Source organism: Phaseolus vulgaris, chromosome 4, assembly GCF_051622355.1.
Source record: "Phaseolus vulgaris cultivar YP4 chromosome 4, ASM5162235v1, whole genome shotgun sequence".
In the NCBI taxonomy this organism is placed as follows: Eukaryota; Viridiplantae; Streptophyta; class Magnoliopsida; order Fabales; family Fabaceae; genus Phaseolus; species Phaseolus vulgaris.
In genome coordinates, this window is record NC_143501.1 from 6,803,188 (window position 1) to 6,817,574 (window position 14,387).

The window sequence follows — 14,387 nt, forward strand, 5'->3', positions numbered from 1 at the left end:
GTCTCATTATTCTTCTGCTGTTTTAATATTTTACTTTTTTATGATAAAACAGAAATAAAAAATATTACTTTTCTAACCTTACTATAAATAAAAAATCTATCTTAATTAAGAAAATTTAAACAGTTTAATTTTATTTTTTAAAAAAACCTTTCATCAAAAAATGTCTTCTCTCGTGCTTTTATGAAAACTGTTAATCATTACTTTATAAATATATTAAATAAAAACGGTTAAACATTCCTTTATCATTTACTCCTATATCACTTTTCCAAAAAATTTAAAACATTCCTTAAAATACAAAAAAACAGTAAGTTTCTTAAGTAATTTTTAATAAATAGTTTTTCAATAACTAACATAATTTTTTGAAATGTTGCTTCAAGTAACGCTTTATCTTCTAACTTTTTTTATATTTAATTTTTTAGCTTTTACTAAAATGTTTACTAAAATTTCCTTTTAAGATATGATGTGAAAGTTATATTAACCAAAACTAAAAGTTATGATTAAAATAACTTGTTCAAATAAAAATTAAAAGAGATCCTGTAATCAACTAAGAACTAAATTTGTAATTACTAAAAATATTTTTCATACATGAAAAAACTTTTAATTTATAAAATTTTAATCACGTAAATATGCTCTTTTTTTTACTATACATTTATTGAATATCTTAACGAATAATTTTATCAAATACTTATAACTCAATAAATCATCTGAGTATTTTTCTACTTTTAGCCAATAACTTTAATAATTAATTATTGTTCAACTTTCAACTATTTTTCTCAATCATAATCTATATACACCATCTTAATTAAGTTTTTTCATTCTAAGAAATATATAGAAATAAGGAAATACAATTTAATTGTTTGTATAGTTAAAACAATTTTCAAATAGTTAAAAAAATCTCCTAACCCTAAAATGATGGTTGTGTTAAATGACAAAGACCATGTCTCATAACTGTCAGACAAAAATACATGTATGTAACTTCTATAAGTACTTTTTAAATTAAAAAGTTTTTTATATTTTATTCTTCTAAAATAAAATTCCATTAATAAAAGAATCTCTGATTTCACAATGAGTTATTAATATTTGATTGGAATAAAAGCAGAAAGCCGGTAACTGTATTTCATTTATTTTGTATTATTGCATGTCTCTGCCTCTGCATGCCTGCATTTCAATCTTACCTTGTTTTTCTATACTTTAATGGTCAATTTTACAAGGGGGCTAACTTCTAACTTATTCATATACTCATTATTAAATTAATTACGTAAAAAAAAATTAGTTGTTGTATTAATAAAATTATATATTATTTTAAAAATTAAAAAAAAATATTAATATTTAAAATATTTTTTATTATATTAATAAATAATTTTTAAATTGTATCTAAAATCAAGATTTTAATTATAATTTTAGAATTTAAATGATTCACGACTAAAATTTTAGTAATTAATTAAATATTAATTTAAAAAATATTTATCAATAATAAAAATTATTTTATATATTAATATTTGTTTAGTTATTAAAATAATATTTAATTTATTTAATATAATAAATTATTATTATTTTTTAAAAAGTTATTTTTTATTAATGGTTTTGTTTATGTTATTTGGGGTTATGAAAGTGGATAATAGACTTCAAATAAGAACTCAAGATCTTCTGGTGACTCACAAGAATAAAGCACTTTATTATGAGTCAAGTTAAGAAAAAGTTGCCACTAGCACATACTTTTTCTATATGTACACTTATAAGTAAGTTTTTTCCACTTTCTTTTTCAAATGCTTAATTGCAAAGTCTTGTAATCTAAAACAATCAATTCATAAGAGGTAGGGCAGTGTGTCCAGACATGTTCTTTAAAATGGAATGAAATAAGAAAAATGATTTTTTTTACTTTCATTTTCAAAAATTATCATGTTTTAAAAAAAAGAATAATAATTTACATTTTTAAATACTATTAGTTTCATAAAATTCACATTTTTTTCATCAATCTAAATAAGTGGAGAAATTTCTTCACTTCATTCATATGCCTATTCATCCAAATCACATACTTTTCCTATTCATTTCTCATCATAATATTACTTTTTTTGTAATTTTATCCTATTTATATATTATTTATTTGTTTAATTTTTGGTTTAATACCTAAAAATATTAAATTTTAAAATTAGTCTTTAAATGGATACACGAATGTTAACTAAGAGTTTTATTTTTACTTGTGTTGTGTTAAGAATAATATTTTATAAAATATTTACTTATGTGTCAGTTAAGAATAATGTTTTAGAAAATATGTTTTTTTTTTATTGGATCCTCTTTCTCGTCATCGTCTTCATGTGACTTCTTTTCCTTTTCATTCATCTTCTTCTTTTTCATACATTATTATGTAAAATTTATTATTAAAAATCTTCCCTTTTAGGTAATCCAACTAATTGTGTTTTTCACTTATCAAGAAGAAAAAAAAAATCAAAATTATAATGTACATAGTCTTTGATTACATTACATTAAACCCTAAACCCAAAATTATAATTGGAAAGTTGATGAAACTTGGTGGAAAAAATGACTAGAGCTTCATCATGAGGAAATGACTTGAGCTCCAAAAGGATCGAATTGAGTATATGTCAAGAACTTCAAAGACTCAGTTTCTTTTCAATGAGTAGATTAGGAAAGTTATTTAGAGGAATTGATACCTACAACTTGCAAACTTTATAACATCAATTTTCAATTTCATATATCTTACTTAAAATAATCATTTGAAAAAAAAATCAAGTTATTTCCAAGCAAAATATCTATAATTTATATAGTTGTCCACAGGGATGGCAAAGCGGGGCGGGCCGGCCCGCTGGTAAAAAACGCGGGACGGGCTGACCTTTTCAACCCGCTAACCCGCATTAGCCCGCAACCTGCGCGGGCCAGTAGCAGGGCGGGGCGGGCTGGCTCACTAACCCGCAAGAAAAAAAAAATTGACACTTAGTAGCTGCAGGCAACGTAAAAAAAAATCTACCACTAAAAAACCCGTACAAACTCGTACAAACTCAAAACAAACCCAATAAAAACTCATTGCAACCATAACCAGGGGCAAAAAGAACAACAATTCTTATCCATCAACCCAACATTCCACAAAAACCAACAACCATCGAAATAGAGATACCTATCACCCTAAACTGGGTCATGCCAATTAAATCGATTTCAAACACGATAAAGGAGCAAGACACCAGTCAGAAAAGGAGAAGCAAGCAGAGGATATTTTAGAAGTTACCCATGACCAAGTCTTCAATTGAGCCAAAAGTTATCTTATTTTTATTATATTATTTTTATGAAAAATTAATTAATTAATTGTCATTATTTTAATATATGCAGATGACAGGGAAGATTATAATTATGAAAAAATGGATGAAAGTTCTTCTAAGGTGGCATCCAATGTTATTGAAAAATTTCAATAATGTTTATGTTTAATGTTGTTGAATTAATGTTTATGTTTAATGTTTTGGAATTAGGTATTTTTAATGTTTTGGAAGTGGAAGAATAGTGATATTTGATATTTATCTTAATGTTTAATGTTTTAATGTTTGACTATATTTGAAAAGGAAGAAAAAAAAATTAGGTTGGATAATAACAAATATATAGGTTTAATTTGACAATTTTTTAAGAACAAAATGTAAAATAAATAAATATTTAATTATAAAAAAAAACGCGGGCTGGCCCGCAAATCCACGGACCAGCTCTTATGCGGGGCGGGTCGGGAATTCTAGCCCGCAATAACTTTGCGGGACGGGCCAAGCGCGAGACGAGCCAATGCGGGGCAGGCTGGCCCGCTTTGCCATTCCTAGTTGTCCACATAAAATATTCATAATATCACATATAATCAATACAATCACCCCGTACTACACCATAAATAAAGGAAAATGAAGAGGGAAAAAAACAAAAGAAATAAGATAATGGATGATAATAAATAAGAAAATGGTGAAAATAAAAAAGTAAAATGAATAAGAACGGAAAAGAAGAATGAATGGAAGAAAAAAAAATCAATATGGAATTAAATTTAGGGGTTTATTTACCAGCAAACTTAGGGGTTTATCAAAGTATATTTTCCATAAATTTAAAGAAAATGAAGAAGAAGAGTCACAATAAGAAGAAGATGTGTTTAATAAGAAGGACATGCTTGAAAGGAATATTACTTTTATAAAACAAGAAAATATTTTCAAAATATTTCATTTTTTCATTGGTGAGGCGGTAGTCACATGGAACAGTTGATGGAGGTTTATCCAAGTTACCACATCTTTGACTAAGAAAATCAGATAAGATAAAATATTATTGAGAACACTCAATCTTTGAGTCTTCTTTATTCTAAGTCTCGTAAATATTTGTACAAAATAATGTAGAATATCTTTTGGGTCTTGTATTTCGGGTCAAGTAGCATAGGAATTCATATAATAAATAAAGAAACGCAGCAAAGTTCTTTGAAGAGCTCTGAAATCATATTACGATCCGTGATAAGGATGATGCTTTGTTCATGATGAGGATGATCCTCTGAAAACACAAAAAAGCAAGAGAGAAACAAAAGCTCCTAATCAGAACGCAAGCAAATAGTGACAAAAGCATGAGAGAAGAAAAAGAAGTCTGATATGAAAGTAAAGTGAAAAAAGGTTATTATATCATTTGTATCCGAAAGCAATTACAGTGGTGTATTAATAAGAAAATGCTTTCCCTAAACATGTGGCAAAAACAGAAAAGGAAAAACTATCAGGCTTATACAGTTATTGAGGCCCGCAGAAATACATAAATAAAATATTTTAACATAAACTTTATTGATCAGACATTAGGAGGGTTTCTAGATGATATTGTAAAGAATCCTATATTTCCTTGAAGAGTGTAAGCTATAAAAGATTAAAAGGGAAATTATGAAAAATCAATTAAGAACTTAGTACTAATAAAGTATTTTGGTACAATTTACACAAGATTTGTTTGCATTGATAAACTGCAAACTTTGAATAAACCAAAAGCAACTAAAATTTTTGGTTTGAAATTTTTTTCTTCTAAATATGGTACTTCAGATATGATGCATGTAGTCATTGTTGTCAGAATTAAGGTATCCGTGTTACATTCTTTAGTTAAGCCTAACTTTTAGGTGTTTCAATATTGATAATGGTATTAGCTTTTTGCAATTGTAGAGTAAATTTGCATCCATGAGTTTTACATCTGAAAGTTTGCAAATGCTGTTGCATTTGAGTCATTGGTTTAAACAATCTTTTATCTCCTCTATTGTCAAAAGGGGAATAAAATAGAAGAATATTTGGATATATTACTGTCTTGGAGTTCAATTGATGTCATTTAGATCTGGTTGAAACTTCAGTGCATCTCAAGAAAAATTCCCATTTCACTTGGTGGAATCATCAAAACAGAGATCGGTTTACTTCTGCATCAGGCATTCTGAAGTATTCATACAGGTATGCCCATTTCTCTCTTAAGCATGAGGTTAAGTCTTTATTTTTTGCCTAATTGTTCTGTATATGGATAACTACTATTAAAATTGAAGCATATAACTATAGATATCAAAATTTGTTCATTATTTGATTTGTTGCATCGTGAACTTTATATATCTTTTTATAGGGAAGTTTCTTTATAAATTGGATGAATCGCCTTGCAAATTTTACCTTAGTTCAGAAGACAAAGGAAAAGGAGAAAGTAGGGAAATGGAGATGTTACGTAATTCAGATAAAAACACTATTAAAGGGATATTAACATTGTAATGGTATGAACCTGACACTTTACATGGTGCAGAGAAATTCAAAAGGCCACACAAAACTTCACGACAACCTTGGGACAAGGATCATTTGGGACAGTTTATAAAGCAACAATGCCTACTGGGGAGGTTGTAGCAGTGAAGGTCCTTGCACCTAATTCCAAACAAGGGGAGAAAGAATTCCAAACAGAGGTTTCATAATTATCTTATACATTTCCTCCTGAGCCATTTACATTTATTTCCTTTAATTCAGAGACTCATAAACACATTTAGTAAGGTATTCAACCATTGCAAAGTTCATAGATGATTTGATACTTATTTATTTGATTTCAATTGAAGTGATTAATAATCTAGCTGGTGATGATTATCCTTGCTTTTGCTTCAATTACTCCTCATATTAAAGAGCTTATTGTTCATTTTGAGAAAATCAGTATATATATGTAAAAAATGTAGTGATTGTCATTCTCAAATTTTTTTTTCTGTTCTTAAAAAAAAAAAGAAAAAAAAAACTTGCTTGATAAGATTCATTTTTGAAAACTGTTTTCAAAACTAAGACATCTTTCATAACTAAAAGAAGATCTGAACATCTCTTCTAAGTTGTTTTGGTTTTCTACTTTAAGTTTTATGTTACTTGCATTCTTCCTTGCATTGTTTCATATTCTCCCACTTTTACTCTCCAAAATTTGAAAATTGTTCTATAATTTTTTTTTAAAAAAACTAGAAAACTTAGCTCATAATTGAAACCCCAAGTGTACCCATTTTATTAAATTGTTTTGGAACATTACCATATGAATGACCTTAAAATTTAGAATTATTATTTTGGTTTTTGTAGTATGGTTATCATCATTGGAAATAAAAGCCTGCAGTGGTTGTGTAATTTTCAAGATTGAATATATCACAGTTTAAAATGGATAGGGAAGACCACTTCCGCAAGGTTACATCATTTATGTAATTGATGATATTGGTTCTAATTTGAGTAATTCAGGATAAGCTGATATATTATAACATCAGCCATCAGTTAGGTTTGTTGAACTTTTAATATTTAACTTTTTGCTTCAGGTATTTCTGCTAGGAAGACTGCATCACCGGAATCTTGTGAATTTGGTTGGATATTGTGTAGATAAAGGGCAACGCATACTGGTTTATCAGTATATGAGTCATGGAAGTTTAGCAAATCTTTCATATGGTAAGAGGAAGGTCTTTGTTGTTCATCTATTTTTGTTGTTTTTTAAATGACTGTTTTTTTGTCAAGTATCTTCTTTTGCATGTTTTTACATGTCCCATGACAAACTAAGTTGTCTCAATTGAGAATAGTCTGCGAATGTTTCTAGGTGAAGAAAAGGGACTAAGATATTTAATCTTGCATAAAAAAAACAAGGAAGGATACAATATTTACAAGAAGATGTTCATCCTACAATCACTACCATTTAAAAAAACCTTCAAAACAAGTTGTCGAAAAGAACCAGAAACATGAACTTAAAGGTGTCACAGTCATCATCCATCGTTATCAGTGTGCAGTCACGTCTCCATTTCACCATCTTCATCCTCATCCATTTGCTCAATCTTCAACTTCTTCACTGCCTGGGCAGCATCAGATCGTTGCAGTGGTCCATTAGGCATCTGAATCAGAATATCAGACTTCTGACCAGTCACAGCATCAACCATTCCACCGTTGTTTTCCACCCGGTAAATTAGGTCGCTGCCCTCAGGACCAGCATCAATGTAGACAGTGGAGTTCTCATCAATTTCTTCCTTCACAAGCATTCTAGAAAGCTCCGTCACAACCTTCTTCTCCAGCCACCTCCTAATCGGTCTGGCACCATAAACCGGATCATAGCTCTCACTAAGGATATAGTCAAGAGCTGCATCAGTGACTGCCATGGCAATTCCCCTCTCAGCAAGACGAGAAGCAACGTCCTTCATTTGTAACCGTGCAACCTTCCTTAGTTGCTGGTGCGAAAGTGGATCAAACACAACAATTTCATCAAGCCGGTTCAACAGCTCTGGCCTAAAATGTCTTCTTACCTCCTGCATTACTTTATCACGACCCACTTGCATTGAAGATTTTCCTGAAAGTCCAGAAAGGAGGTGCTCTGCTCCAAGGTTAGAGGTCATGATGATGACCGTGTTTCTAAAGTCCACAGTGCGGCCTTGGCCATCGGTTAACCTTCCATCATCCAAGACTTGAAGGAGAGTGTTGAAGACAGATATGTGTGCCTTTTCTACTTCATCAAACAGTACCACACTGTAAGGTCTTCGCCTCACAGCTTCAGTTAGCTGACCACCTTCTTCATGTCCAACATACCCAGGTGGTGCACCAATCAAGCGTGAAACAGAGTGTTGCTCCATGTATTCAGACATGTCAATTCTCACCAACTGGTTTTCATCGTCAAAAAGTTGCTCGGCGAGGGCCTTTGCAAGCTCGGTCTTGCCAACACCAGTTGGACCCAAGAACAGGAAGGAGCCCGTTGGTTGTTGAGGTCTCCCAAGCCCTGCTCTTGATCTCAGCACAGCCTCTGCCACAGAATTAACTGCTTGGTCTTGTCCTACAACCCTCTTGTGCAATCTGTCAGCAAGACCAATCAACCTTTCTTTTTCATTTTGCCCAAGTCTCGTCACCGGTATGCCAGTCCAGCGGCTCACCACCTCCGCAATGTGTTCGGGTCCAACAGTTTCTGTCAACATTACATTCTCCTCAGTGTTCCCTTCAAGCCCTTGAATTGCAGATTCCACCTCCTGAATCGCCCCATACCGCAAATCCGCAGCTCTGGCAAGATCATATCGCCTCTCAGCCTCCAAAAGAGCAAAGTTCAGCTCTTCTCTTTTCTGCTTTAGTCGTCGAATCTCATCAACCCTCTGCTTCTCCTTTCTGTACTTCATCATCAAAGGTTGCAGCTTGTCTCTCAGGTCATCAAGCTCTTTCCGCACTTCTACCAAACGAGCTTTGCTGGCTTTGTCTTTCTCTTTCTCCAGAGCATGAAGTTCCACTTCCAACTGCATTCTCTTCCTTTCAAGGTTGTCAATTTCCTCTGGCTGGCTATCAAGCTGAACTCTCACATTCGCGCAAGCCTCGTCAACTAAATCAATTGCCTTGTCTGGAAGATGTCGACCAGTGATGTAGCGACTAGACAATTGAGCCGCCACAACCAAAGCACGATCAAGAATTCTTACACCATGGTGGCCTTCGTATCTTTCTTTCAAGCCACGGAGTATACTTACAGTATCAACAACACTCGGTTCCGCCACATACACCTGCTGAAACCTTCTCTCAAAGGCTGCATCCTTCTCCACATACTTCCTATACTCCTCAAGTGTAGTGGCGCCAATGCACCTCAACTGACCCCGCGCAAGCATTGGCTTAAACAAATTAGCAGCATCCATGGAACCCTCACCTTTCCCAGCACCGAGAACCAGATGAATCTCATCAATGAACAGAATAACCTTCCCCTGAGCCTCTTCCACCTCCTTCAAAACTGCCTTCAACCGCTCCTCAAACTCCCCTCTGTACTTCGCACCCGCAACCAACGCACCCATGTCCAATGCAATTAGCCTAACATCAGCAAGATTACTAGGAACATCTCCTTTAACTATCCTCTGAGCCAACCCTTCAACCACAGCGGTTTTTCCAACACCCGGTTCACCAATCAAAACCGGGTTATTTTTTGTTCTTCTGGACAAAATCCTCACAACCCTTCGTATTTCCTCATCCCTTCCAATAACCGGGTCGAGCTTTCCTGCCTGTTCCACAAGGTCTCTTCCATAGGTATGCAAAGCCTGAAAGGTCGTGTCACCGGTGGCGCTTTCCACTTTCCTCCCTTCCTTGCCGCGAAGCTTCTCGACTTCCGATTTGACCTTCGATGCCGCCACGCCGGCTTCCTTGAGCAACTCCGCGATCTGAGAATCTTCCAGAAGGCCGAGGATGAGCTGGTCGACTGCCAGGTGCGTGTCGCCACGCGTCTTCTGGTGCGTCTGCGCTCTGCGGATGACTTTCACGAGGTTCGTGCTTGCCGGAACCTCATCCGGAGGAGGAGTTTGCGAGGGCAGTTTCGTCAGCGCCTTGCTGAACACTCTCTCCGCCGCGCGCGCCGATTCCTCGCCGGCCGCATTGGATAACGCTTGGAAGAAGATTCCGGCCTTGTCGGAGAGCAGAGAGGAGGCGAGGTGGAGAGGAGTGAACTGCGCGTGGCCATTGCTCACCGCTGTTTCGTGAGCAGTGACGAGAGCCTCGTTGGTCTTGTGCGTAAACTTCTCGGGATTCATTTTCGGACTTGAGATTATAGGTTTGATTTGTGGGAATAGAGAGATGAAATGTTAAGGAAAAAACGAACAGAATATGAATTGGTTTGAGTTTTGAGTGATCAATGTCTGAAATGAGGAAGAAAGGAAGCATAGCCAATTTATTACTGGAAAAGATGTTTCTTGAAAGTTTTAGAGCCTCCTTGAGGATGAATAAGAAGCTTCTTGAAAGTTTTAGAGCTTCTTGAGGATAAAGAAGAAGCTACCAGATACTTCCATTTTTTGTTATTTTAAATAAAATAATAGTTTATTATGTCATCATAATAAGCTATTCTCACTGTAAATACCAATTCTCTTTCTCTTTACAATAATTTTATTCTACCAATATTATTTTCTTCAATTGAAAATCAAAATCCTTACATGAGAACAAACCATTTTATAATATGTTCTTAAGAAAAGAATAATATGAAAAGAACCCAGAATTCGATGCAATAAAATGCAAAAGTTCGAAGAGGGAAAGAAATAAAAGAATTTATTAAATCAACATGTACCATTTCACTAGTAACTAATTATAAGGCACACTATTTTGATTTTGTTGAAGTTTTACACACTATTTTATTTGACAAACTTCCCATAAATAAATAATCACCAAGGATTATTTATTTATTGTCCACTCCCACTTTGGACTCACTTGGTGTTATGCAAGCTAAGGACTCAGAGTCACATTCAACGATTCTTATTGATGGTCATCATGTGGAGGCCTATGCTCCTGTGATTGTACCATCTCCGTTGCGTACTACCTCTCTTCGGATGGCTAAATCACATGCAGATACTAATCCTAATGTGGAGGTCTCTGCTATTGTGACTGTACCATCTCAGTCACCTCATACCTCCCCTCGGAAGGCTAAATATATTGGGGATGTTAAAGCAATATCGTTGGTCCTTCAAAATCACTTTTTCTCTCTTGATGGTTTGGAAACTACAAATGTGGGAGGTGATTCTCATATTGGAGCGTCAACTATTCCACCTACCATTGTTGGAATTAATTCTGATCATATTGAAAATCAGGTTGTTTCAAAATTTTGGGCTGACTCTAATGATATGGAGGAGGATGGCAGTGATAATGGGGAGGAAATAGTTCGCACTAAAAGAAAACCAGGAAGACCACCTAAGGGGACTGGTAAATCCAGAAAAAATGCTAAGGCAGTTCTCTCTACAACGTCGCAATGAAGGTCTCTTCATTTTTTTGGAATGTCAGAGGATTGGGAAACCACAAAACTGTGGAGATGTTGCTTAGTTTACTTAATCTACATAAACCTATCCTGGTTTTTCTTGCTGAACCCATGATGCCGTACACTAATGCTTTCGATGTCCTTTTCAAATCTGTTAATATGCATTTGGTGGCTACGTCTCCTATTGTTAATAAAGTTGCTAAGTTTTGGTGTTTGTCGATTCCTAATCTTGTCCAAAATTTCTTGGTTAATGATCAATTTATCTCTGTAACTTGTCTTCTACAGGATAAAAGTTTTAGCTTTGCAGGTGTTTATGGTGCTAACACATACTTGTCTAGACGATTTTTGTGGAGGGATCTTAGTTTCTTTACAGGGCCTTGGTGTATTCTGGGAGATTTTAATGTTGTGCTCTCGGCGGAGGACTGTAAAGGGGGGTGGCTCCTAATCAGGTTTCTTGTAATGAATTCCTAGACTGGATTAATACTAATGATCTTTCTTGTATGCCTTTTACTGGATCTTGTTATACTTGGTGTAACGGAAGGAGAGGGTTGCATAGAATTCATAGAAGACTGGATAGGGCTTTATGTAATGGAGTGTGTCTGGATGAATGAGATTCTTGTACTTATCAGGTTCTTGTTAAAAATTGTTCTGATCATTCCCCTATTCTTGCTAGTCTTGCTAGTAATTCTTTGCGGAAGGTTAGCAATTTTCGTTTCTTTTCTATGTGGCTTCAGGACACTTCGTGTATGAAGCTTATTCATGATTCTTGGGCTAATAAGGTTGTTGGTTGTCCTATGTTTATCTTGCAACATAAGTTAAAAAGGTTGAAACTTGAGCTCCGAGACTGGAATAAAAATTCTTTTGGTAATGTTCACAATGCAGTTCTTCTTAAGCAGGGTATCCTCCTTGGTATTCAAAAAAACTTAGAGACTGCTAGTTTGTCTGATAGTGATGGGTTTCTTTGTCAAGAAAAGATTGCTAAGGAGGAGCTGGATCATGCTCTTCACTGTCAATATTTGTTTTGGAAAGAAAGGGCTAAGATGTTATGGTTCAAGGATGGAGATCGAAATACCACTTTTTTCCATGCTGTGGTCAAAAGGAGAAATAATTCTAGTGGGATTCATCGTCTACGGATTGATAATGAGTTACGGAGGATCCTAAAATCATTGAGGATCATATTTTGGACTTTTATAAAAATCTTTATGCTGAGTATACTGATAATATGGAAGATTTTATTGGTACTTATATTCCTGCGATGGTTTCCTCTGAGGAGGATATGATGTTGATTAAATGTCCTGATTTTTCTGAAATCAAGAATGCTGTTTTTAATTTTAACGGTAATAGTGCTCCTGGTCCTGATGGTTTTGGTGGTGTTTTCTATCATTCTTGCTGGGAAATTATTGCGACAGATGTTTGTAATGCTGTTCAACAGTTCTTTAAACAAAATTGGGTTCTCCCTGGAATGAACAGTAATGTGGTATCTCTTATTCCTGAGATTCAGGGTGCTGATTCCATTAAAGATTACAGACCAATTGCTGTTGCTAATTTCAAATTTAAAATTATTTCCAAGATACTGGCGGATAGGCTTGCTCTTGTGGCAATTTAAAAATGATATGGTGCAGGAAGAAATTGCCTATGTAGCATACATGTTAGCCCAATGAAGTGTAATATGTAGCATAAACACGGATACAGAGATATGTATAATCTCTAAAATGTATGACATATTGACACAGATTTATATATTATATAATAATAAATTACATAAATTGACAATACAAATTTATGTATACAAACATGTTTCACTTTTTTTTAAAAGAAATATATTTCTCATTACTAGCTCAAAAACATTTATTCCATATTTTTATAATCATAATAAGAATTTATACAATAAGTTTAAGTTTTTAAAAAATTAATATATTTCTCCTTTTTAAAATTATGCTAAAATTGTCATAAATTCAACAATGTTTTTTGTATTTGACTTTTCACGGTTCACGGATACATATCATAGAAGTGCAAATGTCGTACGAGTGTCAGTATCCAATACATATGTCTGACACAAATACACCATTTAAGATACGTGTTCGAGCCTCATAGAATGCAAAACAATATGCCTAAATTATTAAGTAAACAATTAATATCATATAGCAAATTTAATAAATTTCAACTGCACACCCTACAGGGTACCTTACTCTCTCGCACTAACATTGCTTCAAACCACCATCAACACTTCTCTCTGATTTTGCAAAGAATCAAAGTATGGAAATAAGGAACGAAGCAAGACCAAAATCATAATCAAGCATGGAGGGCACCAACATCTCTCACTCCATCCACCTCTTCATCATTTATCTCCCTCACTGCCTCTTGCTAATGCAAAACAAATACATAATTACATCAATATATCTTACTCACAACATTTACAATCACACTAATATTAAAAAATTATTAAATAAAAAAATAATAATTAGTTGTTGTACCAAAATAGATACTATTTTAGAAATTAAAAAAATATTGATTTTTAAATTAGTTTCTATTATTGATAAAAAGTTTCTAAATTTGTACTTAATTAACTACCAATATTTTAATTACCAATTATTTAGATTCTAAATTAGTAGCAAAACCTTTGTACCTAATTAGATATAATTTAAAAACTATTTATCAATAATATAAAGTAATTTAGAAATCAATAGTTTTTCTAGTATCTAAAATATTATCTAATTTAGTTAATAAAATAATTAATTAATTTTTATTTAATGGTTTTGTTGTTAGTTTGAGGTCCAAAATCGTCTGGTTCCAACCTATTTTTATGTAACACATTATTAACACTTTTTTATAAAGTGAAGAATGCGTTTACACGTGCGTGGTTTGGTTACTAAGGCTTTGTTTGGATTAGGGGTTGTGGGTGAGTGGAAAGTTGAGGGTGTGAGTGAGTGGAAGTGTGAAGAAAGTGTGGAGAAAGTTGAGGGTGTTTGGATTGAGGGATGTGTGTGAAGAAAGTTTATTGGAAAGTGTGAATGATGTGATAGTTGTGAGAGTATTTTAATATATTTTGAATAGTGTAAATTGTAAGATTACAAAATTACCCTTATATATAAATAAATAAGAAAATGAAATATTAATTAGTTTAAAGGAAATTTAAGTTAATTAAATTAATTAGTATTATATTATTTAATTTCTATTACATTATGTTATATATAATA

At 33.4% G+C, this 14,387-nt stretch overlaps 1 protein-coding gene and 1 long non-coding RNA gene across 2 annotated transcripts; one reads left to right on the forward strand and one right to left on the reverse strand.

Moving 5' to 3' along the window:
- Positions 1 to 5,316: 5,316 nt before the first annotated feature.
- On the forward strand, positions 5,317 to 6,925 carry LOC137836921 (uncharacterized). Its single transcript, XR_016520472.1, has 3 exons — positions 5,317 to 5,426; positions 5,761 to 5,914; positions 6,782 to 6,925. It is a non-coding gene; the product is annotated as an uncharacterized LOC137836921 (long non-coding RNA).
- A 121-nt stretch (positions 6,926 to 7,046) lies between these two features.
- On the reverse strand, positions 7,047 to 10,178 carry LOC137837043 (chaperone protein ClpB1). The gene has a single exon (XM_068645869.2). The coding sequence runs from the start codon at positions 9,980 to 9,982 to the stop codon at positions 7,241 to 7,243; it is 2,742 nt and encodes a 913-aa protein (XP_068501970.1). The 5' UTR covers positions 9,983 to 10,178; the 3' UTR covers positions 7,047 to 7,240.
- Between the last annotated feature and the right edge of the window lie 4,209 nt (positions 10,179 to 14,387).

Excerpts from the sequence above, each read along its gene's own strand:
- LOC137837043 (XM_068645869.2), bottom strand. The coding sequence starts at position 9,982 with ATGAATCCCGAGAAGTTTACGCACAAGACCAACGAGGCTCTCGTCACT.